Source organism: Tympanuchus pallidicinctus, unplaced genomic scaffold (genome assembly GCF_026119805.1).
Source record: "Tympanuchus pallidicinctus isolate F22 unplaced genomic scaffold, pur_lepc_1.0 scaffold38, whole genome shotgun sequence".
Classification (NCBI taxonomy): domain Eukaryota; kingdom Metazoa; phylum Chordata; class Aves; order Galliformes; family Phasianidae; genus Tympanuchus; species Tympanuchus pallidicinctus.
The window spans coordinates 1,196,912-1,224,585 of record NW_026294756.1 but is presented as its reverse complement, the minus strand read 5'-3'; the positions used below and the strand labels follow the sequence as shown (position 1 = coordinate 1,224,585).

The 27,674-nt window shown below is 45.9% G+C and overlaps 2 protein-coding genes and 2 long non-coding RNA genes across 5 annotated transcripts; 2 read left to right on the top strand and 2 right to left on the bottom strand.

The window, feature by feature from the left end:
- The first annotated feature begins 27 nt into the window (after positions 1-27).
- On the top strand, positions 28-6,541 carry TMEM38A (transmembrane protein 38A). Its single transcript, XM_052699949.1, has 6 exons — positions 28-399; positions 2,134-2,290; positions 2,788-2,972; positions 3,567-3,654; positions 3,770-3,887; positions 4,444-6,541. The coding sequence occupies exons 1-6, from the start codon at positions 276-278 to the stop codon at positions 4,660-4,662; spliced, it is 891 nt and encodes a 296-aa protein (XP_052555909.1). The 5' UTR covers positions 28-275; the 3' UTR covers positions 4,663-6,541.
- LOC128088979 (uncharacterized) lies at positions 2,286-14,084 on the bottom strand. 2 transcript variants are annotated; one of them, XR_008210430.1, is made up of 6 exons: positions 13,986-14,084; positions 9,018-9,867; positions 8,742-8,929; positions 7,023-7,187; positions 4,359-4,597; positions 2,286-2,403 (listed from the first exon to the last, which is right to left on the bottom strand). It is a non-coding gene; the product is annotated as an uncharacterized LOC128088979 (long non-coding RNA). The 2 variants fall into 2 exon arrangements; XR_008210429.1 differs by lacking the exon at positions 2,286-2,403 and having other exon boundaries at positions 4,508-4,597; positions 7,023-7,184.
- Positions 12,525-13,318, bottom strand: LOC128088980 (uncharacterized). The gene is made up of 2 exons (XR_008210431.1): positions 13,141-13,318; positions 12,525-12,761 (listed from the first exon to the last, which is right to left on the bottom strand). It is a non-coding gene; the product is annotated as an uncharacterized LOC128088980 (long non-coding RNA).
- SIN3B (SIN3 transcription regulator family member B) lies at positions 13,565-27,460 on the top strand. The gene is made up of 19 exons (XM_052699945.1): positions 13,565-13,660; positions 13,965-14,071; positions 14,596-14,749; positions 16,147-16,410; positions 16,682-16,825; positions 17,044-17,166; positions 17,635-17,724; positions 18,136-18,254; positions 18,571-18,778; positions 19,427-19,543; positions 19,893-20,131; positions 20,735-20,918; positions 21,131-21,725; positions 22,214-22,383; positions 22,960-23,133; positions 23,388-23,480; positions 23,771-23,865; positions 24,269-24,473; positions 24,857-27,460. The coding sequence occupies exons 1-19, from the start codon at positions 13,565-13,567 to the stop codon at positions 25,085-25,087; spliced, it is 3,408 nt and encodes a 1,135-aa protein (XP_052555905.1). The 3' UTR covers positions 25,088-27,460.
- The last annotated feature ends 214 nt before the right edge of the window (positions 27,461-27,674 follow it).

Genomic DNA, 27,674 nt, shown 5'->3' with positions numbered 1-27,674 from the left:
GTCCCGGCGCGCGCCTCCCACCGCCGGCTCCGAAGCGCCCGCGCCGAACCTGGGGCTGCGGCTTTGCTTTCCGACGGCGGCTGCACGGCGCGGCGGGGAACCGCGCGGGCGGGAAGCGCCGCTCCTTGAGGGGCCGCCGCCCGGAGCTCGAGGCCGCCCGCTAGGAGCGTAGGCCGCGCCCCGGGACAACCCTCGGGGCGGGGCGGGGCGGCCGTGCGGAGGCGGGGAGCGGGGAGAGCGGCGGGGAGCGCGGCTCGCTGAGCGGTCCTACGGCCATGGAGCTGCCCGGGGCTCTGCAGCTGGGCGAGCTGGCGGCCGCCTTCGCCTCGGTGCCCGTCTTCCCGCTCTTCGACGCGGCTTACTTCATCGTGTCCGTCCTCTACCTCAAGTACGAGCCAGGTCAGTGCGGACCAGCGCTGCGGGGCGCGGGGGGATCCGCCGGAGCTGCCACAGCCGCGCCTTCTGCCCGTGCCGGGTTCTGACCGCCCCGTGCCGAGCTCCCGTCGCCGCTGCTCTGCCCGCGCTCGGTGTTCCGTTTCTCTCCATTGTCGCCTGTTCTATTTCTGTGGCCGCGCTCCCCTATTTATATTCGGAGAAGCCGCAGCTGAACGCTCGTCTTGTGTTCCTCGTTCGTCCCCCCTCTGTCCCGCTTTCGCTGCTCGCAGCTCTCCGTGCCCGGGTGGCTGCCGCCGGCTCTGCCGCCTGTCTGTGCCTCGGTCCCCGCCGAACGCCGCCTTCCCCGCTGTTTTTACACGGTGTGCGCTCTCTGTGCTCTGTCGATCGGTTTCGGTGTTGCTGCCCGCCGGATGAGGCAAAGCCACCCGCTGTGCCACGTTTTGGAGTCCCCCCGTTGTCAGATTGCTGCGCTGTACAAGCAGCAGCATACTGTTCTATTTCAGCTCCCTGTAAACAGGAGTGCCGGGTTTTTGAGGCCTGATCCCTTACAGCTGTCTTCCAGCATTAAGTTCTGAGCCGTGCAGTAACAGCCAACCCCAGGGAAGATATTTTCTCTTCCAAACATGTCACCCCATAATCCCCTCAGACTGCCTAAGACTGCAGTGAGCTTCTCGCCTGGCTCCCACATGGCAGATGAGGGTCAGGGTGGTAACGTCCCCTTTCCTTCTTAGAAGACAGCGAGGCTTAATGGAGCCGAAGAAAAATGTCCATAACTTTCCTCCTTCAGATAACTGTTGGGTTCCTATAGATGAGCTTCACATCATGGCTGTTGCAGCTGTCTCACTTCCACTGTCCCTTCAGCTGGTTCAGATGTTGGTGGGGATGGAATGGTATCAGCAGTCCTATTTAGCTCACTTACTGCTGCCGAAGGTGGATGACTGTCCGTAATGTGGATGTAACATTTCAGCATTATTTATCTGCCCTTTACTGGTGTAGCAGAGTTTGGTATCTGATACACTGCACAAAGGACCCTGCTATCAGTTTAAGGAGATGAAACAATGTTACAGAACTGATGTTCTTATGAAACTTCCTCCAAGAAGCACAGCAGGAGGTGAAAATGGGAGAGGAATCAAACAGCAAGCAAAACCCCCAGGCAGTGGGAGGGTGTGGAAGAAACCACACTGTATTCCCCAACAGTAACACAGTTTAAATACCTAGTTGTATTTTCTGAACTTGAAGGGTATTTGCAAACCACCGCAGTACCAGTGAGGAATCCTCCAATCCCCTTCATTTATATAAAGATTAAGAATTACTGTTCTATTTTACAGGTTATCTTATGAATGCAAGAGCTGAACAGATTGCTCATGAATTCTAGAGGGCACCTAGGTTGAAGCAATGGAGAGAATGGTACTAGTATGCATTTTGTTTTAAGACTAAAAAAAAAAGCATTTATTTTGAGGGCAGAATTGTTCTTTCTGATTGCAGTAGGAGAAGCAAACGCAGGAGCTAAACTTCTAAGGGCTCCATTCATATGAAACCTTGTAGGGGTCTGCAGGCTGTGAGCACAGACCGTGTCTCAACTATCTGATGCTTGTTTAGGCTTTGCAGAGTGTGTGTTTGGCCATTTTATTTTACAAGCCCTTTTCTTTGACTCAATTCCTGTTGGAGCATGTTGAAAGCAAGTGTCTTTCTTAGCTCTTTGGTGAATGCACCTTCTCACTTAAAATTTACTCACAGGAGCTGTGGAGATGTCTCGCAAGAGTCCTTTTGCCTCCTGGCTTTGTGCCATGCTCCACTGCTTTGGAAGTTACATCCTCGCTGATCTGCTGCTCGGAGAGTCACCTATTCATTACTTCAGTAACAACTCCAGTGTCATCCTGGCCACAGCAGTCTGGTGAGTTCTCCTCAGCTGCCGAGCACTCAATACTGCTGGCTGTGTGCAGGACCTCCCTGCATGAAGGGAGGTATTCCATCTGTGGGACACGTGTACTGTCTTGTTTGGATTTGCTGGGGAAAGCAGAGGTGCAATGAAGCAGTCTGAGTCTTTTGTATTTCTAGATCTAGTTTGCAGTTTCTCTGACCAGCTGTCTGATGTGTTGGTAATAGGAGTGGGAACCAACTCCCTGCAGGACGATTCTATTCATAGCTGCCACAGCTGAACTGTGGCCAAACCACAGAATCAGCGTGCTGCACTGACAGCACACAGCAGAAGGGTGGCACGGACTGAAGATTTGGGGACACTTTCATTTTGGGTGCTTGTAGGTGACCTAACCAGCATTTCCTTTTCTCTGACATAACTTAGGCTAACTATACAGTACTCTTTATCTTCTCTCTTAATCCCAGGTCAAGATAAGCAAATGGGTCCTTAAGCTCCTTGTGGTTTTGTTCCAGGTATTTGATATTCTTCTGCCCCATGAACCTCTTCTACAAGTGTGTTAGCTTTCTGCCTGTGAAGCTCATCTTTGTGGCTATGAAGGAGGTGGTCAGAGTTCGCAAAATTGCGGCCGGCGTCCACCATGCTCATCACCAGTACCACCACGGCTGGTTCATCATGATGGCCACTGGATGGGTCAAAGGTGACACCTGGGATACTCCACTGCACCTACTGCTGTGGGAGAGAGGGGAGAACCTGCAAATGGAGCCTAAGGTCACCACATCACTCAGTGCTGACCAGGCCAGATAGTGGATGTGTTCAGCTGGCCCCAGTTAATCACGTTCCTTAGAACACAGATTTATTCATACTCACAGAATGGCTGTCAACTGAGTCATCGGAGACATGAAGAACTGGGAGTCATTTACGGGTGCAGAGTTCAGTAACTCTTTATCATCTCCCATGTTCTACTGTCTCTGTCCTTGCCTGTGTCTTTTTAGGAAGTTCTTTCAGTGTTGAAACAGTCCAGTCAGTTTCCCCTTGTTTTGTAATTGCAGTAAGCATTTGTGCATCAGTTGCTGGAACAGAGGCGAATGCCTTTTTCCAGTATCAGGAAACACTATAGAGCTCTAGAAAGCATTTGCCTGCTCTGTTGTTTTAGGGTAACTTTATTTTAATTTTGGGGTGGATGTCACAAACCTTCCCTTTATATTGTGCTTATCCTGTGGGGATCTAAAGGAGCCAGCAGAGCTCTCTTCTGGTGTGGCAGTTCTAGCTGTTTGCTTTTACTGTTCCACAGGTTCTGGTGTTGCTTTGATGTCTAATTTTGAGCAACTGCTGCGTGGGGTCTGGAGGCCAGAAACAAATGAAATTCTTCACATGTCTTTGTAAGTAACTAGCCTGCATGTTCTAAGTCAGACTGAAAACGAAATTTGAAGAGCCATTCGGGACTGGACACAAAGTATACAAACCTTCTAGATAAGTTCTTCATTTCTCTTCTAGCCCTACAAAAGCCAGTCTGTATGGCACAGTTCTTTTCACTTTGCAACAAACTCATTGGCTCCCTGTCTCTGAAGCCAACCTCATCTTCTTTTTCACCATGTTTATGATAGTTTGCAAGGTAAGTTTACAGCAGATCTGCTGCTAACAAATCTACAGAACCAGAGAAAGGGTACAGAATTAAGAGGGGGCTGACTGTTCACCATTTTAAATTGAAACACTGACTTTGAAATGCTGCTTCCTTTCTTGTTCAGTGGGTTCTGGTGATCCTAATTTTCCTTGTAGATGCCAGTGTTTGCCCATGCAGAATTCTTGCATGATTAACTTCACAATGAAATGAAAGCCTGGAAGTGTTATCTTCAGGAGAGCTAGTGCTGAGAATGAAGTACTCTGCAGAGCATTAATGAGATACTAGGACTAATTCTTGCATCTAGATTTGATAACCTTACTAAGCCACTTTGGAAGGCACTGGCTGTACGTACCAGGAAAGATCAGCTTAAGAAATTGCAGGCTAAATTCTCCATGTTATTTTCAGTGTGGTAGAAGATCCTTGTGATACAGCCTTGGATTACATAGCAACAGGGACACTTACCTGTGCTAAGTAGGATGTCCTTTACTAGTTAGTTCTTCAAAGCTGGTGTATGTGGTCTTTAACTCTGTCCACTGTTGCATGGCAGGTTTTCATGACGGCAACTCATTCTCACGCCTCACCTTTTGCTCCAGTGGAAGGCTTCATCTGCCCAGTTTTCTTTGGCTCTGTTTCTGGCGGACACACCGGCCATCATAATCAGCATGGGCACTCCCACGAGGCTTCCTATCAGCCACCTCCTCCTGTGAAGTCAAAAGAGGAGCTAAATGAAGGCACAAGGAAACGAAAAGCAAAAAAAGCTGAATAAAAAAGCAACCAAACAGTAAACAGGCCAAGAAAATTCCTCCAGAGCTGTGTCTCAAAGCCGCCTGCAGTCTCCTTTATCCTCCAGTCCTCTCACGGACTTCAGAGGAGAGGTGGAAGTGAAGACACTGCCAGGCAATTCCCTGAATTTCAGTTGTGCTCTCTGTGCTGCTCCTTGCTTCTTGGTCTCTATCTCTCTATTCTGATCATATTTTCAGGGATTTATAGATTTGTGCCAGGATGATAAATGGGTGCCAGTTCCCAGCTGGCAATTATGTCAGCAATTATGATGCATCATCTTTCACTGTGTTTATTTATGAATGGAAGTATGGTTTGTGCTCCCACAACTGTTCCTGTGAGTTTTCATTGGCCTTTTTGATGTCCCCCAGAACAACAAACTGTTTAGACACAATCAATGTGGAAATTGGATTTCATGCTCGAGGAAATTAAATGGTCTGTTACAACCCTGATCTATTTTTCCCAGCTCCTGCATCTGCCATGTCTCCAAATAACATGATATTCTGTATGCAATAAGGAAAACAGCTCTGGTGTCCTGGCCAAATTCTACTCTGAAATTACATTTTTCTCATCCAAGTTCCCTCTGATTCTTAATGAATGGTCACTTTCTTAACTAAGACTTTGTTTGCAGGACCCTTGAAGCTGTAAAATGCTCTTAAATGCTATCTATTGGTACTGTTATTATTTTAAACTGTTTTGTAGTGTTGATGCTCTGTTAGCAATTGTGTGTTTCACCTCAAACCTGATTGTCTTTACTTGAGAAAGAAGCATGTTTTTGGTTTGTTTGTAATCCTGTGGGATATAAGAAGGGTACGTGAGTGTAAATAAGTATTTATTACTATTTATTTATAACTGTCAGGGCACCTAATTAATGGACCTGAAACTGCTTTTTAAATCTTTGCATCTTTACATCAGGAGAATTGGATACTTCTAAGTCTGGGCTGTGCTTGAAGCGGTGATTTTGGTGTGCTGGTGGGCAGCCTGAACACTGACTGTACGCAGGAGGAAACGTTTCTTATATTCTTAAAGGTTAGAAAGGCTGAAGAAATAGATTTCACACCAGCTGATTAGAAGTACTTTAATGGACTAATAAGAGAGCGCCAGCTTAAGAAACAGAGTTTGCTTTGTAGGTCCCTTTTTGCCAAACTACTGATCTGTGCCCAATGAGGGAGGGAGAATGTGAAATGCCTTGCATGGCTCGGAGCAGTCAGTCAGCTTGTTCATGTTCTGCTGAATGAATACTGGCTTTTAGATTAGTTTGAAGCTGTTCCTGTAACAGATTTTGTTCTTGAAAGTGTCATCTTAAGCATTGTGCCCTGGAGACCTTAACTCATTCTGAGGTGGGTTTTTATCACTGATGGCCAGGATCACTGCAGTGCTAAAAGTATGCTTGGGGGTGTAGTACTGGGCTTTCAGCTAAGCAGGGTGTCACCATCCCTAGCAATAAGGCTTGCTGCTGTCACCTTGCAATGAGGAATAGAAATTGAAGGATTTAAGAACAGTCATTGCTTGGTTGTTGTTTTGTTGGGTTTTTTTTGTGTGTGTCCCTATTCCAGAATTGAAACTCTGATATTAATTTTGGAAAAAAGAATTATTATATACAACCAGATAAAAGCCAGAAAGAGGTCAAATGATTTGTAGGTTGGGTTCTTAAAGTGCCTTAACTTTGTGAGTTTCCCTCAGAAGAAAACAGCTTCTACCTGACAACAGTCTGGTTTTGCAAATACTGGTCTACAAAAGCCTGATGTATCACTGACATGCATATAAAGAATGGTTTATGAGATGTCTGATTCAAGAGGAAATTTGTTATATAAAAGCCCTTAACAAAATAAAAATTGTGAAGTGACTCTGATTGTCCAATGGCATTTGAGGAACTGATGTTTGCTGCTTTTACTGTCGCCGGTCTTAGAAGTCACACCTTCCTTGATCTTGTTGAAGCCTCCTTGACCCAAGGACAAAGTGATTCTGGTTGGACTTTGACATGTCCTACAAGTATGTCTGAGCACGTTAGAGTCGGAAGCAGTATGGTAAAATATCACTGCTCTTGTTGTCCAAGGAGCTTTTTTAAGACTTCAGGGAGGGATATAAAGAAACTAACTTGTAAAGGCCAAAGGGGAACGTTTTGTACCTGTTGACTCCACCTTTCCTTTGTGACTAAAAAATGAAGGTCATCACTTGGGACAGGTATGTATAAATCTGCAGACAAACACAATTCTAGCTTATTTATATGGAGTTTCAGTATTTGTATTTAAAACAAAGAAAGAAAGAAACAAACAAACAAAAAAACCACCAAAAATGCTTTGAATGAATGGGACCTGGACGTGCTTGAGAAATGGTCAGCCTCACCTGGTGAGTGGCAACCAATGCACAGCAGGGCGTGGGGCCAGGTGGGCTTTGAGATCCTTTCTAGTCCAAGCATTCCGTGCTCAAGCACAGTGCTGCTATCAGCTGCTGCTGAGCGCCAAAGCCTTTGCTCTTCAAAGTACTCCTGGTCAAGTAAAATCATAGCTGCTAAGTAAGAACAGATAGGAGAAATATTCTGAGATACCTTAAAATTAAAGCTCTGCACCTTTAAGGTTCTTTATCTGGAATGTGATTAGTATCAAGAAGACAACTGCCACAAAGAGAGGTCACAACTTTCATTTAGTGGAGCCTTTTATAGTGAGAGATAAGGAACCTTTCTTGAATTTCCATGGCTCAGCACTGGTAACCTACGGTACATTTCAGGCAAGCCTTCTTCATTCCAGCTAGCAAAGATGTTTCTTTCAGAGGTAACTTCTTTTTAACTAATGCTGTAGGGGCACAGAGTTCAGTACAGCTTCTACGCATCTGGGAAGCTCTCAGTTGCCTGTTGTTGCTGCTTCCTGAAGGCTCTCCAGCTGGAAGGAGAACATTAGCTGGGCATTTCCCAGCAGGTTAATTAACTTGCTTCCCTGCCACAAAGAGCAAAGGAGCTCCCTGCCTGGATGACTCAATGAGGACCTGCAAAGGGCTATTGATTTTTGATGGGTTTCACTTATGTCTCCTCAAATCTAACTCTGAAAATGTTAATTAGTACTCCTTACCAGAACAGCTGAGAATTTAAGTTCCTTTGGAATGCGAGATTTAATACCAATAGAAAAGAGGGTCTGTGCAAGTCTTACACATAGTAAGAACAACAACAAAAAAACAGCAGAATGTTTCACATCGCTTAGCCGTTCTGCTGTCCCATGACGTCCATTTCAACAAGTTTTGCTCAGGACTTGGACAGAATAATAAAAAGAGCAGGCAGCTGAGAGTATGTATTTCAATGCTTTGAGAAACCCTGCCACGTCTGAAGCGTGCCATGCTGTGCAGAATGTTCCCAGCTCCAAGCTGCTGCAGCGCAGGGTATGAGATGTGCGTGCCAGGGCTTAGACTTCCACAGGACAGACGTCATTGCCTTCAGATAACTCCTGATACTAACTCTAGTGAGACGTAGCTAAACTTAGCAAGAGATTTAATCCTGAGAGAGGCTGTAGATGCCCAATGGAAAAAGCAAAGTGTTTCATTTGCTGCTCTCAGCATTTCTTGCTGATTGACAGGTTTCCCTTTTCTTTTGCAGACAGAAGCCAAACCAGCGTCTACAGCTTTCAGCATTGCAAATTAGCTCTACAGACAGGGAAAGCTCTACTGCTCTTAAAGCCTTTGTAGAAAAGAAATAATAATAATGAAAAAAAACCGTAGGAAATGTAGATTATTATTATTAACAGTAAAGGACCTGTGAGACCAAAGGAGAAAACTTCTACGTAAAGATCTTGTGTGAAAAAGGGCAAGGCCAACAGAAGGCCAAGCTGGAGGGACTTGTGTTCGTGTTCTTCTGTAAGGAAAAGCTAATAAAATGGGTTTGGATTTCAACAGAAACCAGAAGTGCAGCCCTCCCTCGGTAGGCACACACAAAACCTCCCAGCTGAGTTCAGTCCTGCCGGCGTGCCCCATGCAGACAGCAGCCTGAGGGGCCGTGGGGGATGGCAGCTCACCAACACTGAGAAAACAAGTTCCCATCCCCAGCCTGCACTGCCACTGTGACTCACAGCTGCTACTCACCTCACCTCTGAGGCGACATTTCTGACAAAGAGAAGTTTATCACTCTGACAGTGTTAAGATCAACATTCAAGAACAGCTTTGAGTCTGGCCTCTCGTTCACACGTGCCCAGCATTTGCATTTTTCACACATTCTCCAAGGAAGAAGTACCACTAAGGGTTTCTTGACACTTATCTGTTTCCTTTATGTTCTGAAAGAGAATGCAGGGAGGATTTTTAGAGAGCCTGCAACTGAAATCCTTTAGGAAGAATCAGTATGAGATAGTGATTTCATCTTACCTTTAGGATACAGGTAAGCTGTAGACGTGGAATGCAGGAAAACAGGTCTGATATGTTTAGAGGCTTAAATGTTTTTATAGCCTAAGGAAATTCACAATGGCCCTGGAAAAGATTTGGTTGGTTGATTTTGTTTGGTTTTGATTTGCAAATTGCAGAAACTCCCTGCTCACCAGAAAGTAACACGCTGCATTCCTACAGCAAGCAAGCTGTTTCTCCTCCAATTAGCCCAGACCTCGATTCTTCTCAGTGATGCTGGCAATCTCGACTTTCCAAAAATGTCTGCTAACCGGGGACTTCTGCTCCAACTGTAACCAACTGCTTGAATCAGTGGATTTGTTGGTGGCGAGGACTGCTGTCATCAATACTACGACAGGTACAAACTGCACATTGCAGAGTGCTGCCAAGGCTCATCCCAAGGCTCCAGTGTTGTTTTGATGTTGATAGAACAAAAGCATTATTACATATTTCTCTGTCGCTATCTTCCAGTCTTGGTTTGCCTGGATGGCACTGATCGCCCTCATCCTCCAGACTGTGTCTGCTGTCACCTCTCCAGCATGGTATATTTTAAGCAACCTTAATGGAGCTGACATTTTCCTCCATTACATCGCTGGTTTTGATCACAGAAGCTTGAAGAATAGTCTAAAAATGCACTTCAGACTCCTGAAGTTGACAGTTTAGATTGAGACTGATGATGGCTAAACCCAGATGAAGGCTTTCTGTAATGTTAGTTTCTTGCAATAAGAGGCTTCATCTCCCTGTTTGATTTATGACAGATTAAGATGTTGGTAAATCTCTTCTTACTTGATTAATCTTCACAGACATCCAGCCAAGTACTGTGTCCAAAAGGAGCCTGTTACATAAACACACATTACTAATTTTTCTTTAATTATTACTCTGTATGCCAGAGGGAAACAGAGGGGATACAGACAGGGATAGACAGCAGCCTCTTCAATCTGACTTCAAGAGAAACCGATGAACTCAGCTCCTTGGGAGGTCTATTTTCTTATCTCTGCCTACACCATTTGACAAAGGGAAACTGTGAAAGGGAACAGCCATGATCCTGGGTGTTAAGAAACTTCCTTTAAATACCTGAGTGCCTAAACTCTATGAAACAAGTAGTGGTACGTTCTCACCACTAAATAAAATCTCTAAAAAAATCTAAAATACAGAGAGAATTCCGAGAACAGAGAAAGGCAGCCAACAAAGGCACCTCAGCTGTGTACAGTGCCTGGTATGGAGCACATCTGCCCTCAGGAAAGACCCTGGGGATTCTACCAGGTGACAAGCACCAGTTGCTATAGAGATAGCAGTCCTCTCCAAATACAGAGAGATGCTCCAGAATGCATCTCAGTGCAGTCAACCACTTCCTACTGCTCCTGTCAAAACAGCTGAAATTTCCCCAAGATTTCCAGGGAGAAAAAAAAAAAAGGGACAAGACAGCTGTCTGGAGACAGGCACTGCTACTGTAGGCATTGCTATCAATCACCTCCCAACTAAAGAGCAGCCTCAACTGGGAACTCAGCAGGTCCAGAGGGCAGCATGAGCTTCGGCTCAGACACACATGAAGATCTGCTCCATGAAAAGATGGTTCCTTTTCCTCACCAGCCCTCCAGCCTGAGCCGAGTCTTTGTCAGCTCAGATTTTTCAGGTAAATAAGCTGAAATGTCCTGAAGTTGCTAAATGCACCAGGTGCTCTCTCCATGAATTTGCAGGCTGTTACACTGTGGTGACACTGCTGTGCTCAGGAGCAAAGCCTGTAGCTTCATTTGTGAGCTGTACTTCACATACAGCTTTATTCTGTCACAGAGAGAGCAGCTTGAACACTAATTAGAAAAGCAGGTTTTGCAGCACTGCTCTTCTGTCTTCTCAGAATTCACACTCCTTCCTCAGTCCTGTCACTCCATTATTTTCATGCACATTCTACACTGTAGCCCTCTCTATCTTATTGAAGGACCTGGCTGGGCAGGGCCAGTTCAGATCATTATGAACTGTACATCACATAAAACACGACGACGGGAGCTCTCAGGACCACCACACTCATGTTCTAAAATGATTTTCATCTCTGCCCTCTTTGGACAAGTCTAATAGACACAGAAGTGCTGGCCAGGCTGCTTTTCTTTGTGCCTTCTTACTTGGAAGCGATTGGGAAGCTGTGCCAGCAGTACCTCAGCTGGGTCAGCATCTGTCCCTACCCCTTCTCATTCAGTTGTGTGGATTTCTCCACCTACCTGGGCAGCCCCTCCACACAAGGCTCACTGAATTCCTCAAAGGTAAGATTAGCCCTGGTGATGGCTACAGCCCAAGAAAACATATAATCATCCGTTATGAACGGGATCCAAATAATAGTAGTATAAATAAATAGAGCAGGGAGACAGTATGTATTTCTCTAGAAATACCATTTTGCCCATGAGTTTACACAAAGGCAGAATAAAGGCCTATTTGCCTTTGTGCTCAGTCATGCACCAGTCCCACTTGCAATTGCTTCAACAAATGAGAATAGAGAAAGTGGGTCATTTTGTCGCCAGGACAACAAAAGCACACACTGACCTAGATATGTCTGAGGGAACCTAATCTTGCTGTTGGCACAGACTAAGGAGTTCAGGCAGTATTGGGCGTTTCCAGTTGGGGAAGCACAGCATATTAACAATCTCAAATTGTTTCTTTTTTTGTCTGCAGCATCAGGAACAGATTTCCCTCTTTGTGTCTCGCAGCAGGCATCACAGTGATGGCACTTAGTTCTGATTACCAGCTGCTAGTGGCAGGTTCCCAGCATGGCTCAATGCTAGTCTGGAACATGGAAGTTATTGAGATGCTGCACACCCTCCCTGGGCACTCTGGTGAGCATTCTTCATTTTTTACGGTCGGAGAGCTTCTTTCACATCTGAAAAGAGCTTCAACAGCTTGGCCATCACCTCCTAGCCATCAGCATCCTGCCAATCGCTGAAAGCACTGAGAATCCCTTGGTTTGTTAATCCTCCTCTCTTAATTTATAGCTGAGGCGAGGTGTGTGAAAGCATTTGGAAAAGGAACCTGGGCATCTCAGCTGTCATGGATCACAATCTGTGCATCTGGAGTTTGATTTCCGGCGGAGTAAAGTTTGTTATCCAAGACAAACATATTGAACAGCAGCCCTCCCATCACCTTTACGGGGATGAGTGGCACATGACTGTGTATTCTTCTGCAGACACAAAGGTATGGCCCTTCTTTAAATGTGCTGAAGGAACAAGCACTTTAGGAGCTATAGCCACAATAACGGAGGTTGTGCACATAAAAGGTAGCTTAGTCCTCACTACTCCTGTCTCTTCTACCACCTCTTCATTAGGTCAAAGCTTAGCACCTGAAGACAGCAGCTCATGAAAGAAAGCAAGTGGGTCGAGTGTCTCCAGATGCTTCACACATTCCTTCTAAAATAACCCTGAGCAACTGCCCAATATTTGCCTTGCAGTGTTAGCACCGGCATATTTTTCTTTGGCTTTGCTTATGTCTCAGTACAAATTAGTCAAGCTATATTGTTTCACCTCTTTAATAGGACTACATTGGTAGGCAAGTATGATGGTATTAACAGTAAATTACTGCCCTAAGCCGTCAGGAGGAGCCAATCGACAGGATTTATGGCACTCCAAGTCCAAGGTCTCTATGAGACATCATCTATGGTGTCCGGAGGAGAAACAGAGAGCATGGCTTATCAGTTCCCCTCTCCCTCTCACGTAGCAGCAGCGATCCAATTCAACAGAGTGCCATTGTCTGCTGAGAAGGGAAGCAGAGGAAGTGCCTTAAGGGAAGCCCAAAGCCGGGGACGCGCTTCAAGCCCTTTACTCTGTGCCTGGCCCTGCAGGCGGTGCAGTGCGTGCACATCTCGGGGCTGGGTCACAGCATCTGTGAGAGGTTCTGCTGACCCTCAGAGCCACTCCTCAGCACTGAGTGCAGAGAGAGGGACGAGAAGAACCGCAGTACACAGCAGTGTGACCACGGCAACCCTTCTGGGAGCCTGGTTTGTACCAGCAAGCTGTCCCACGGCTGTAAAATAAACGGCACACACGGCCGCTGCCGTCCCGTCCTGCCTCAGAAAGACGCGCTTCATCCACAACACCCGCAGGTCCCGCACTGCGCCGCTGCCACGTACCGCAGAACGAGCGCGTAAAAAAAACAGCCAAAACGAATAAAAACGGCGTTTGAGCCAAAATGCCGCAGCGGGCGCCGGAGCCCCGTTCGCGCCCTGTAATCGCAGCCCAACACGAGCGGCCACCGCGACGGCCTCAGGCTCCCGTCCCCGACGTTTCCCGCCGATCCCCGGCGCGGTGCCGCACCGCTCAGCCCCCGCAGCCCCGTCCGTCGCTCGGCCCCATTCGGGGCTCACCGCCGCCGGAGGCGCCGCTCCCGCCGGGCCGCTCGAAGGACCGGAAGCGGCGCGCGGTGCGGGCGGCGCCGCCGACGGCGGCCGCGAAGGTTCCGCTCCGGGCCGGGCCGGGCCGCGGCGCCGTGCGCGCTGACGCAGACGCTCCGCACGCGCTGACGGGGGGCGCGCGGCGGCGGCGGCGGTTCCCAACATGGCGGCGGGGGGCGGCGGCGGCGGCCGGGGGGGCAGCGCCCCGCGCTGGGGCGGCGGCGGCCGGGCCGCGGCGCAGGAGAAGCTGCCGGTGCACGTGAGTGCGGAGCGCGGCCCGCCGGGATTCGTCCCCGTCCCCGCGGAGGGCGACGGAGAGCGGCCCTGCCCGCCCCGCCCCGGCCCTTTGCCGAACCCGCCCCCGGGGCCGCGGGGCGCCCCCGCCTTCCTCCCCCGTTCCCCGGCCCCGTTACCGCGGCTCCCCGGCCCTCCATCCGTCCCCTCAGCCCCCCCCGGCACCGCGCCGTTCCCCCGGGATCTGTCCTGTCTCTCCGGTGCTCTCGTCGCGGTGTCAGCTGTGGGGCCCCGCCGCGCCCCGGCCCTCAGCATCGTCCCGCCCGCAGGTGGAGGATGCGCTCTCCTACCTGGACCAGGTGAAGATCCGCTTCGGCAGCGACCCGGCCACCTACAACGGCTTCCTGGAGATCATGAAGGAGTTCAAAAGCCAGAGGTAACGCCCGGCCCGGGGCCGTCTCTGCCCTGGGGGCTTCCCCAGCCTTCACCCCGAGGTTCTACTGTCCCTGCTGGCCCAGTTGTTACACGCTGGAGATGAGGGAGGAGGCGTTCATCCCACTGCTGCCTGCTTCCTTGTTTACCAGAGCAGAAATCCACGGGGAAAGAACAATCTGTTTTTTTTTTTTTTGTTTTTTTTTTTTTTTGTTTGTTTTGTTTTTTTTATAACCCTCTCTGAAACACAGATGAAGACTTTTGTTGCTCAGAGCTCTCAGCCCTTGCGTGGTGCCCACTTTGGGCAACCTGTACGTTCTTCTATCTGGAGAACACTCCCAGTAGGAGGCTGCAGTAGGTGGTGGTTCTTCCCTCTGCCTGGGCCTGTTCCTAGGTCTGAAGTTCCCAGACTTTCTTGTTGAGAATGCTATCTGTGAGAAGCCACATGCTTCACCTACCTCTGTACTTTTCTGGGCTTGAGTTGTATTTCTGATGTAGGCACAAGTAACAAATTCTTCTCAATTTTAGCATTGACACACCCGGAGTCATCCGACGCGTTTCACAGCTGTTCCATGAACACCCCGACCTCATTGTAGGATTCAATGCTTTCCTCCCTCTGGGATACAGAATAGAAATTCCAAAGAATGGGAAGTTAAGTATACAGTCACCACTGACTAGTCAGGTAGGTTATAAAGCTCATAGTACTCCAAGTAAATCCTGTTAATATATTGCTGTGCACATCTCCTACTGTATAATCAATGGATATCAAGATGTTACAATCACAAAATAAACAAGAGAGTTAGGCGAAGTGAACTATGATAACAAGAGAGAATAAATGGAAGGCTTACCCTTCTGCTGAGCTCACCACAAAACACCAGCAGAGCAGATCTCCAGATGAGATCCTTCCCCACTGGCAGCCAGCTCTTCAATAGGTCTAGGAGGGGTGCAGCCTGGCTCCACCCCTTCCGGCAGCACAGGTGAATTGAATTGCCTTCACCTGTGCTCCTCTGGCTGACTCACGGCTCGCCTCAGGTGATCAATCAGAGGTTCAGGCCGTGACTCAGCAGTTCCCATACACCTGCACAGTTTAGGCTGTGTACATTTGCATGTATTGCACACTGCTAAAGTTCTGACGTAGTTTTTAAGATGTGGTAATGGCTACAGTGTAAATTTGAACGTTTATTCTCAAACCAGTTATTAGCTCAGCTTGCACTGGAGCGATGTTCCTGCATGAAGTGCCACTGCAACTCCAAATACTCCCATCAGATTCGAAAACTGAGATTTTAATTGGCTTGGACTGTTGCACAGACTCTCAATGTACGATGGGCAGGGACACGTCTAAACAAACATCCTGGGAGAACTGTACTTCCAGTCTTCAGTGAGCAACTGAGAAATGTATTTGGCCTCACACATTGGTTCTCACACTGTGGGCTTACTTTAAACTACCAGTGTGGTTATTATTTGGTTCATTTTTTGTCCATTGCCTGAATGCATGTGAGGTGTTGCCATGCAATCGCTACCATCCTGCAGTGGGAGACATCTGCTGTTGGATAAATATTGGCCTCTTCCTTTTGTTGTTATTGTGTTATGTGAGGTTGTGGAGGCTGAAATAGAGCTATAGCTGAATTCTTCTGATAAAGTTGTGGTTTAATGCTAATTAGTAGCAGTACATATCTTTTAGATCTCTCTGTTGCTTACAAATTTTGCTTCTTGGAGCCTTACATTTTAATATGTTTCTTAAAACTGACAGTTCCTCTGAAATAGAACAGTGGTAACAGAAACTGCAGCACACGTTACCTGGTACAACCTCTCAAGTGCGGATAATGCAGGGACAGTCATAAGCAGCAATGAGTCAGATTGTTTACCAAGTCAGATATGGTTTATGGGTTTGTTTGTTTTTTAACTCATGGTGTTAATAACGCAGGTAAGGAAATGTATTATCAAATTAAATCTTTTTTCCCCCTTATTTCTTCACGTGGTAATCTCTTTTAGCTAAACAGATTTAAAATATTGATGCTAGGATGTAGTTGCACCTGTGTTTCAGCACAAGTCACTGTCTTGTATGTCTTATGCCACTAGGTGCCCTCAGAGGCTGTTCCCAGTGCCCTCCCTGGCAGCGGGCTGTTGTTGCATTACTCACAGGAGAATTCACACAACCACAGTGACTGCACCGAGGAGTTCAGGCATCAGCTTCCATACAAAGAAGACAAATCCCAAATTCCTTTGGAGTCTGATTCTGTAGAGTTCAATAATGCCATCAGTTACGTGAATAAGATCAAAACTCGCTTCCTTGACCACCCAGAAATTTACAGATCCTTTTTAGAAATTCTTCATACTTACCAGGTAAAAAGCCTTCAAAGTAAGGTAGATTGTGGGTTTGTGGTGTGGCTGCTTGAACAGCTATCAAATGAAATGACAGAAGTGTGAAAACTGTTGAACGTCCTGGGCACTGAGGTGCTAAGGGGTTGTATGTGGATCTGTCTTCACTAACTCTCAGCTGATGTTGTGATATCCTGTGTGATAGAAGCCTTGGACTGTCTGATAGTTCTGTGAAGTTCGTGTTGCTTTTTTTTTTGTGTTTGTATCTGTTTAACATCTGTGCTTATCTTTTCAGAAAGAACAGCTTAACACTAAAGGTCGACCCTTCCGGGGCATGTCAGAGGAAGAAGTGTTTACTGAAGTAGCAAATCTGTTCAGAGGACAGGAGGATCTGCTCTCTGAGTTTGGACAGTTTCTTCCAGAGGCTAAAAGGTCTTTGGTATGTGTATGCTTAAAGCAAGGAGAATATTTAATGCTGCCTGTTTATATATAGAATGCATTACAGAAAAACACACAGCCAGTAGATGAAATTCACTTCTCTTCACTGCTTGGAATTTCGCAAAACAGGTCACTTAATTACTTGCTCTCTGTTCAGATAAGCAGGATATTTGTACAGACTGAGGAGAGAGCATTGAAACAATTATTCATTTTCTTCAGTTCACAGGAAATGGACCATGTGAAGTGAACAGTGTCCAGAAAACTGAGCATGAAAAGAATCTTGAACACAGCAAAAAGCGATCCAGACCGCTGCTGTTGCGTCCTGTTTCTGGCCCAGCAAAGGTATCTCTCTGCAAGTGACCTCACATTACTCATTTTGTTTATGTAATTCCTTGGGTGAAGTTGTAATGAGTGGTGACTTTGAAGTATGTAGGTTAGGTACAAGGAAAAAAAAAATCAAAACTATTTTATAAATAATAATCTGCAAGGAAAGCAACTTTCAGAATTCTAAAATGTATACGGTAGCATGTTGTATACGAGTATCAAGCCCTTAGATGCAGAATATTGGTCCCCAGAAGGGCAAATTCATTGCTTCTTTAAAGGAACCTTTGGAATTGTTCCTGAAGCGATCTTCCTCCTTAGCCAGGAGCCCTCTGATAGAAATTGCTGTGGAGGACTTGACACAGCAGTGCTAGGTTGCTCTTTGGGAAATAACGATGATCAGTCTTTGCAGAGAGCTGTTCTGTGTCAGCAAAGTGGAGTTTGATAGCATTTGAATGACATATATATATATAATTGTTCTTTTAACAGAAGAAAATGAAACTGAGAGGTACCAAAGATCTGTCAGTAGCAACAGTGGGAAAATATGGAACGCTGCAGGAGTTTTCATTCTTTGACAAGGTCAGTACTTGGCCTGTTCTCACTCTGTGGGCTTACTTTAAACCAGTGGGGTTATTATTTGGTTCATTTTTTATTTAATCTGTGCATCAGCATTTAGCAATTGCCTGACTTCAAGTGGCAGAAAAAAGAAAATAGATGGTTTTGGAAGCATGGAAGCTGATCATTAACCTTTTCCTGAATGCTTGTCTCTAACACGGATGTTTTTCTGTGCTTTTCAGCAGTATTTCCTCATAGTAACTATATGCAGCCACTGAACTATTGTTTGAAACTCAGACTGTTGGGGAATGTTCTCTTTTTATGTTGCAATGCAAATAGAGGTTGGTCTCCTGTGGTTCAGACTCCTTAGAATATGAACAGTAATTAAAAGTGGCATCCACGTGGTTCAGTGATTTCTTTCCAAACTGTCTGTAGGTGCGCAGAGTGCTCAAAAGTCAGGAAGTCTACGAAAATTTTCTCCGTTGCATTGCTCTCTTCAACCAGGAGTTGGTCTCTGGCTCTGAGCTGCTCCAGCTAGTGACGCCATTTTTAGGGTGAGTTACTGATTGCCATCTCTGCTGCATTGGCCTTTTTTAGCCTTGCTCTGTTAATTTTTGGTAGGCGCTGTGAACTTTGTCACTGAAGCTTTGAATTCAACATCAGAAATACCTTCTAGGTAGCATGCCAGCAATGCAGAGCTAATTCACAAAGAGAAATAGTAAAACTGGAATCGTTAACATATCTACACAGCTCTTGAGGAGCATTTTGGGGAGGAGTTTATTTCGATTTCTCACTTTTATGATGAGTATTAGCCACTCTAAAACCATCAGAATGAAATAACACAGGTCATGCTTATTTGTGTTTTTGAAGGAAATTTCCAGAGCTGTTTGCACAGTTCAAGTCCTTCCTTGGTGTGAAAGAGCTTTCGTTTGCTTCTCCACTGAGTGACCGATCTGGGGATGGAATGAGCCGGGAAATAGATTATGCTTCCTGCAAACGCATTGGATCGAGTTACCGTGCCCTCCCAAAAACCTACCAGCAGCCAAAGTGCAGTGGAAGAACAGCCATTTGCAAGGAGGTACTTTGGGATCATCCACCAAATCCCTGTACAAACATTGTACTTAGGTAACTTGAAATGGGGCAGGCAGTAGTACAGCTGCTGCACGTGGATTCCTCCCTCTAACTCTGACTGTCCCTCTTCAGTATCAGTTATTCATCCAATCCACTGAAATAAGAGTATCCACATTCAGCTCACTTGGTTTATCTAAACACATCTCGTCACTTCTTTCAGTTTAATCTCATTTGAGTGTGTGTGCATACGCTATTTGTATAGATAGAAAAGAGCATTGAAGGACAGAAGTTATTTCTCTAGCAGTGCACTAACTTTTGGAAGCAGTGTTCCTCCTGAAAGAGCACTGTGAGCCAATGTTGTAGGCACTGCTGTCCCTGGGAGCAGACATCTACTCCCACTGCTCCCTGTTGTCCCCTTTGCTGCAGTGATCTCTGCTTTGAGAGAAGATAGTGAAGCTGCTTCTGAACTCTGATGCATTTCCACACAGACCTTGAATTATTTAGGAGTAGTCATGACAGTGTTAGCTAGGCTGAAACTTCCAGGAGAAACTCAAGGAAGAGCTGTGCAAGAATCAAACAGCGCAGTATCAGAGCTCCTTGAACAGCTCTGGGCTCCTAAGGCATTGTTCAGTATCATATCTTTGCACTCTTGCAGGTGTTAAATGATACCTGGGTTTCATTTCCATCCTGGTCTGAAGACTCAACTTTTGTCAGCTCCAAGAAGACTCCTTATGAGGAACAGTTGCACCGCTGTGAGGATGAGCGGTTTGAGGTACCTCTGCTGCTCAGCTTCCATTCTCCCTCCTCAGAAAACAAAACTTTTAGCTGTTGAGGATTTTTACTGAACTAATCATTGGCCAAATACTGAAAGTTTGATTAGTGCTCATTAGTTTGAGCTGGAGTTTGGTGTTTTCCCACTCGCTTAGAGTCTAATAGTTCTTTTAGGCATGAGTCCAGTTCTGGAAAGCATGTTGCCTTTGGAGAACTGGCGCAGGTCTGTTTTCCAGTAAGAAGCCTTGCTGATGCTTCTTAGCTCCACCCAGCGGGCAGCAGACCTGAGCTCATCTCCATTTTGCTGCTGTCAGCATTCTTAAACTGTGTCTTTGGGGACTCTTTAACAGCTGGATGTTGTCTTGGAGACCAATTTAGCCACAATACGTGTGCTGGAGAGTGTGCAGAAAAAGCTTTCTCGTCTCACTCAAGAGGATCAGGAAAAATTTCGGCTGGATGATTGCTTGGGAGGAACATCAGAAGTGATCCAGCGCAGAGCCATCTATCGCATCTATGGTGATAAAGCACCAGAGATCATTGAAAGTCTGAAGAAAAACCCAGTTACTGCAGTTCCAGTTGTTCTTAAGAGGTAATTCCCATTCTCCCACGCTCACCTGGGATCTTTAAGAAACAGGATTGTAAAGGTTGTTTTTATGTGTATTTTTTCCTTTTTTTTTCCCAATAAGTAACTTGGTTTTTACTTCTTAGATCATAATGTACAGAAATAGGAAATAAAGTAGATCTTGTTTACTTCTGAAGTGACAAATATTTTAGCAGCTCATTGGAAGTATCTAAAATATTTCAGTAGCTTACTGAAAATGCTTCTCTCTGTATTTAGATTTCTTGGACTGTGCTTAAAAAACAAACGTTTTTTAGGTTGGTTTGGGAGTCAAGTATGAGTTTTAAGCCCTCCCTACTTCTTGTACTGCTGGTAGCTGGTTTGATGTTTCTGAGTACTTCAGCCATCTTTTTTTTAACTAAAAAAATTCTCTTTGCAGTGCTGAAAGGTTCTGTGCGATGATCTCCAGTGAAAGGTCAAGGTGTTGGAAATTGTTGTAGTTTTCTAGTCTTCCTCCCAAGCATTTTTAAACAACTGCTTCCTGTAGACACTGTTAGAAAGGATAGCTTATCTGCAGTGATGGTGCTTTTATGTATGTCTTTTCAAACTGACATAGATTGTACATTTATGCAGATTGAAAGCAAAAGAGGAGGAGTGGCGGGAGGCCCAGCAGGGCTTCAACAAAATTTGGCGTGAGCAGTACGAGAAAGCCTACCTGAAGTCCCTTGACCACCAGGCTGTCAACTTCAAACAAAATGACACCAAGGCTTTGCGCTCCAAGAGCTTGTTGAATGAAATTGAGAGTGTCTATGATGAGGTATGTATGTTAGCAAATAATTAATTCTGTTTGTTGTTCATTTATGCTGTTGTCTGAAGGTTTGCTTGGGATCAGCTTGAGGGGCTCTGAAGAGTTCTCAGTCAAAAATGGCTGTCCCAAGCAGAGTGTTAATCCTGGCTTATTTCTTCTGGTAGGAGTCGCTCTTGAGCATGCAGTGGAAGCATCTTTATCTATTTGTCTCTTGATTACAGCATCAGGAGCAGCATTCAGAGGGGAGAAGTTCATCCACAAATGAGCCTCATCTTATCTTTATCTATGAAGATAAGCAGATTTTGGAAGACGCAGCATCTCTTATCAGCTATTACGTAAAACGTCAGCCTACCATCCAAAAGGAGGATCAAGCAACCATTCGGCAGATAGTGCACCACTTCATACCCGAGCTGTTTTTCTCTCAGCCCCCTGAACACAGCATTTCTGAAGAATCAACAGATGAAGACAGAGAAAACCATCAGGGGCAGAACCTGGATACTCCAGAGCTACGGAAAAAGCACGTGCCTGGGCCTCCAAGCAGTCCTTTGGAGACAAAAGCAACCTTCTGTGATGTTACAGCTGCTGAGCCCCATAACGCTCTGGACGATGTTTACAGTCTGTTCTTTGTCAATAATAATTGGTATTTCTTCCTCCGCCTTCATCAGACTCTGTGCTCGAGGCTCCTAAAGATTTATCGTCAAGCGCAGAAGCAGCTCCTAGAATATCGGACTGAAAAAGAGAGGGAGAAACTCCTTTGTGAGGGGAGAAAAGAAAAGACCAATGATCCAGCCATGGAGCTCAGACTGAAGCAACCAAGTAAGAATACGCTCTGACGTGGTGCATTGTTAATGTTCTGGATGTATGTGTCTGGGGAACTGAGAGCAGCAGGCAGGGAATGTAGAGGACCAAACCTCTGCTCTGTTTGCAGTTCATGGATACGGCTGAGTTGACAGGACAGCTTGTTTGTCATTTGTCCTTTTGAGTGCTTTCATGCATAGTTCAGAAAATCTTCCCAAGCTTCCCAAGCAAGTGCACAGCTGTCAAATGTTCCCAAAGTGTCTTGTATTAAAGTGTTATTTAGTTTTAAAATGTGAATGGCTCTCTGATGAAACAGTTCACCACTCAAGCATGGCAGAAGAGCTTGAGGAAAAACTGTTTCAGTCTGTCAGCACTCTTGAGAGAGAACTCTGCAAAGGTGTTCCAGTGCTGAATGTCACAGCTCTCCAGCAGTGCTGTCCTGTACACCTCCTGACTTCACTCTGCCTCTTGCATGTAGTAAGTGACTGCCCTTTTCCTCTGACCAGGTGAAGTGGAACTGGAGGAGTACTACCCTGCGTTCCTGGATATGGTGAGGAGCCTGCTGGATGGGAATATTGACCCAACGCAGTACGAGGACACACTGAGGGAGATGTTCACCATCCATGCCTACATTGGCTTTACTATGGACAAACTGGTGCAGAATATTGTCCGCCAGGTAACTAGTTTGATGACTGTGCTCTGTCAGCACGTTTCCCTTCTATGGACAAATAGCTTTCTCACAGCACCTGTAATGCAAGAACGCATAAAACTTTCAGCAAATATATAGAAGTTAAATCTGTGGTGGAAAGGGCTTAATAAAAGTTCAGTGAGATAGTTCAGTACCAAGTACAGTACAGGGACCACCTCAGGGGACTGACTCTTCCTGGCCTTTTCCAACACTTCTTCAGTTGCAGAGTTCAAAATTCTGCCATTTCCAAGATAAATCAAAGGCTAAAGAAAGGCTCTGTCCTTTCTATGCAATATCTGTCTTCTAATTGTAGGGTTGTTGTTTTTGTAAAGGTTTTTGTTTTTTGTTTTTTGGTTTTTTTTTTGTAAAGTTAGGCACTTTAGCTCCTTACTCTCTTTTTTTTTTCCTTATATTGTAATGAAAGGGGAAATAAAGGGTATGAAGTCTCTGGAGTTAAAACTTTGATACTTTGTGCAGTGCTATGCTGAGTTTTGTATTCCTTTCATAACACGCTGAAGTCTTGGCCCAGACTTGCTAACTGAATTCTCCCATTTTTAATGGAAGCTTCACCATTTAGTGAGCGACGACATCTGCTTGAAGGTTGTTGAGCTCTACCTGAACGAGAGGAAGCGAGGTGCTGCTGGAGGTAACCTGTCCTCTAGGTGTGTCCGGGCAGCAAAGGAAACCAGTTATCAGTGGAAGGCTGAACGTTGCATGGCAGATGAGAACTGTTTCAAGGTGAGAACCTGCTCTCATAAAGTGACTGTGCCACTTCACCTGGGAGAAGTGGATTTGAAAGTTCCAAGGCCACAATATGGAGAGAGGGGTACCAAAAACAGCACAGGCAGTAAGGTGGCGTATTGACTCACTGAAAAGCCTTGTTGCTTGCGCCTCTCCTGATCATGTATTTGTTGTCCAAATGACTTGTGAATATCCATCACTTTATTGTGGACTCATGTGGCCAACATCTTTCACCTGTCACTTTATTACAGGTAATGTTTCTACAGAGGAAAGGACAGGTGATCATGACCATTGAACTCCTGGATACAGAAGAAACCCAAACAGAAGATCCGGTGGAGGTCCAGGTAATAGTATGGTGACCGTGCAGTCTGCTGTACCCAGACAAAGCAGATATCTAAGAATGCTTTCCAACTTTCTTGATCCCAAATATGAATTTTTGCCAGGAGGATAAGTTTATCTGGAAGGGTATGGCCATTGACAGAAGTGTGTATGTCAGTGAAACAGTTCCAACATAAATCATCTTGGGGTTGGGTGAGGTACCAGCAGCTTCTTGAAGAGCATCTGGAAATAAACTAGACCTTTGCAGCAGTGTTTAACTTGAGAGAAATCTTGACTTGAAATTGATCTCTTGTAGCACCTTGCTAACTACATGGAGCAGTACGTTGGGGTAGAAGGAGTTCCAAACAACCAGAATGATGGCTTCTTACTGAAACCAGTTTTTCTGCAAAGGTGAGCTCCCTCCCTCTCCTGAGTCATATCTGGGGCAGCTGGTCCTGCTTCCTCTGACTGTGTGGCAGTGATTGTAGGTGATGTGCAGCACAGGCATTTCTAGGGGAATGCACTCGTCTCTGAGGTCCAGAGGGACTGCTGGATTTCAGTGTGCTGTGCAAGAATGCTGAAGAAAAAGTTAATGACTGCTGCACTGAGGTGTATTTATGATGGAGTGGGGCTGCCTAAGCAGTCCTTTCTGGGGGGAATCTGAGGTCTAATTTGTTTATTTCCATTTCAGTAACTATTTGCTGAGAGTCTGAAAACTAAAACATACAGTTCATACTTTGCTGTCGGCTCTACCAGCTTGAGAGAGTGGGTGAACACGTGTGACAAATGCTTCATGATCTTTGTTTTCTTCTAGAAACCTAAAAAAATTTCGTAAGTGGCAATGTAAGCAAGTGAGAGCTCTGAGGAGTGAGGTGAAGAGCTCCTGGAAGAGACTGATCGGCGTTGAGAGCGCGTGCAACGTGGACTGCCGGTTCAAGCTCAACACCCACAAAATGATGTTCATCATGAACTCGGAGGATTACATGTACAGGAGGGGAGCGCTGTGCCGAGCCAAGCAGGTGCATCTCCTGTTACTCTCTCAGTAGCTTAAGCAATTGCAGAGGTAGAAGATTTCAGCCAAAAGACAGACATTGGTAGGAAGTCTTGTGGCTGAATTTCTGCAAAATCCACCCAGAAGTTACTCCTCTGTGTTGGATGAAACAAGGAAAAGAGATGGGAAACATTCTGTGTTTTAGTTTAGCTCAGCAGTTTTTACTTTGCAAATTTTAAAGGGGAGTTGCAAACATTAAGAAATAGAGACATTTAAAGGCAGCTTGTGTGGCTTTTCTGTTTGTGTTGTGTTGTAGGGCTTGCCTGTTGTGGACATACAAAGAGGTGAAAGTTTTGACTTCCTGCCCAGAAACCTCTCAGTAATTTTTTTTTTTTACTTTTCTGCTTTCAGGTGCAGCCAATGGTGCTGTTAAAGCACCACCAGCAGTTTGAAGAGTGGCACAACAGATGGCTAGAAGAGAATGTGACCATGGAGGCAGTAGATGTTGTTCAAGATTGGCTAATGGGAGACGAAGATGAGGAGATGGTGCCCTGTAAAACAACCTGTGAGACAGTGAATGTCCATGGAGTCCCTGTGAACAGATACAGAGTGCAGTACAGCCGCCGTCCAGCTTCGCCATGAGGAGATTTGTGCCTGGGACTTGCTGGTGAAACACATTTACTCTGAGAATAGTGGTGGGAATGCAATGTATGTATTAATGGTATTTATCCAAACAGCATTTTACTTTGGATTATAACGTATTTTCCATACGGCATAGACTTGTCTCCTTGCAGTGTAATCCTCCAGTCATCATGAAGAGACTTAACAGCTTTAAGGAAGAGGGCTCTTGGCATTGCCACACTTTTTAGTAGTTTCCTAGCTTTAGGCCACTGCTGACCGGCCAATACAGGAAAGCAGAACAAGTGGGCCAGGCTCCTGGTGATCTGCCATTGGTGGCTTTGTTGGACAGGACTTGGCTGGTGCTTGGCAAATGCTGGCAGCTGCTTCCACTTTGAAAAGTTTAATGTGCCCTATCGTCCTGAATTTGTGCCGTCTTGGAGCCTGCAGAACTCTTCAATATAACCTCCAAGTGCCAGCGTGGCACTGACTGCCAGCCTTGCTGCAGGCTGCTTCCTTATCTGCGTGTATTAATAAGGCAACAGATGCAGTGTTTGTTACTGGTGCTCTGGTGAGAAAATGTCGAAACTGAGGCAGAGGTGAACAGCATACTGACCACTCTTAACTCCTGCTCACCAACTGAGTATTCTGGAGCATGAACTAAGGGGAAGAAACCCTGTGAGCTGCAGTGCTGGGGAGGAGAGCCGAGGCCCATGGCCCACCTGCCCGCAGAGCCCATCTCACTGCTTTGAGGATTTGTGACCTGCTGCAGACTGCTGTCTCAGATCTGAAGCTGCTTGGAGTGTGTGTGTGGAGAAAAATATCCAGTGCGAGGTCTGCTCTGATTATTTTTGGTATTTTGCATGCTGACTGGCAGCCTCTGGAGACTGCGTACTCTTCCTTGTGTGTGCCCAGACTGCGGTTCTGCTGGGTTGTACCACTTAAATAACGGCAGTAGATGGAGCTCTTGCAGCACAGCGTTTGCTCTGGATCTGAAGTTTTGTCCCAGATATGCCGCTGTTCTGCTAGGTCAGCACAGATGCTGTGTTTGCAGTGACACATGGAAGTCTGTAACGGGGAGGATTAGATCCAGCCACAACCGCTGAAGCTTTTCCACCAAACCATCTTTACTTCTACCCAAGTTTTTTTGAATAGAAGCAAAAGAAAACATAACCCAAACCATACAGAAAACTGCACCAACTGACTAAAAAAAAGGAAATTCAGCTCTGTCTGCCCTGCAGCCCCACTGTGACTTTGCTGTTGTTTTTTGGGGCCAGAGGCAAGCACTCTGTCACGGAGCATATGACAGACGTCATGTGTTGAGGCAGATCCAGCCTCCTTCAGCTCAACCTCCCGCTTTTCATGGCTATTAAGGGAGTAACCCCCCAACCTGGATCCTTTTTTTGTGGCTTTGATTTTAGGTTATCCTTTCTGCCAAACCTAAATAGCAGCCTGTAGGATTTGTCCTGGGTTATTTCCACTGTACAGTGTTGGGTTTTGCAATTGTCTCACTTGACCGTAGAAAAATTGGCCTTTGGGGTACATTGAATACGAAACTGTACTGACTCTTTGTCTTTTTTGCAAATTAATCTGCGGGAGGGAATGAAGGAGGCCAGTCTTTGGCATTTGTGGCCACTTGCACAACCGCTGCCAGTGCAGAACTTCTCCTCAAGAACTCATGTTCTCATTGTCTGAGTGTCTGTTGAATTCTGTTACTGAAAGGAGCTGTGGAGGTTCTTCCCCTGCCCACATAGATATGGGAGAGCGAGGTGGAGAGGGGATTGAGCCCAGTGCAAAGCACAGAATCCCTTTTTCTTCCTGTCAGGTCAACAGAATACGCCTCAGTCCTGTTCACCTCTGCTGTCTTCCAGTGGAGATGATAACTGTGCCAAATTTTATGGTTTTACGATACAGAAAAATGTTTACTAGACAATAGGTTGCAACTTGTGGCTTAAAATGCGTTTGATTCCAGGTGTCCCACAGCTTATGAGGGTAATGCACCTGTGTGCCATCCTGTTCCATCTCCCCATTTTTAAGTGTACTTCAGGTATTTTTAAGCATCCTTATTTTGTAAACTTTAATTTATAATCTTGAATGGATTACAGCAGACCGTGGCCCTTCGTAGTGCTGTTATCTCAAAAACAGTGGTAGCAAATGATGTGAAGAGATGGGATGAGTGGGCAGCACAGGTCTGAGGGTGCTTTGCTGATGTCTGAGAGTTGAAGCTCAGCTGTTGTGTATCTGCAAGCACGACCTCGATTCAAGAGTTTGTTCTTCCATTTTTTTGAAGGATCTTTGCTTTTGGGCTTATTATTGCTTTGCCAGCTCTTTGAATGTAGTTTGTTTTTTATATTTATTTGCACATCCAAGTCAAATAAAATACCGATTTTAAAAGTCTGCAGGTCTCGCTGTTTTAAATGGTTTTAAGATTTAACTGAAGCCTTCTGCTGACCCCCATACCTGACCATCCTGCACCTGAAACTGAATTTTCAATGGCAGAAAAATGCAGCTGGAAGGCTGGGTGAATCTGCCCTCCTGCACTTACAAGGAGCTGCGTGCAGCTGTGTGCCAGCCCACTTCCAGCAGGCAGCGAATCTTTAACCTTCTCAGT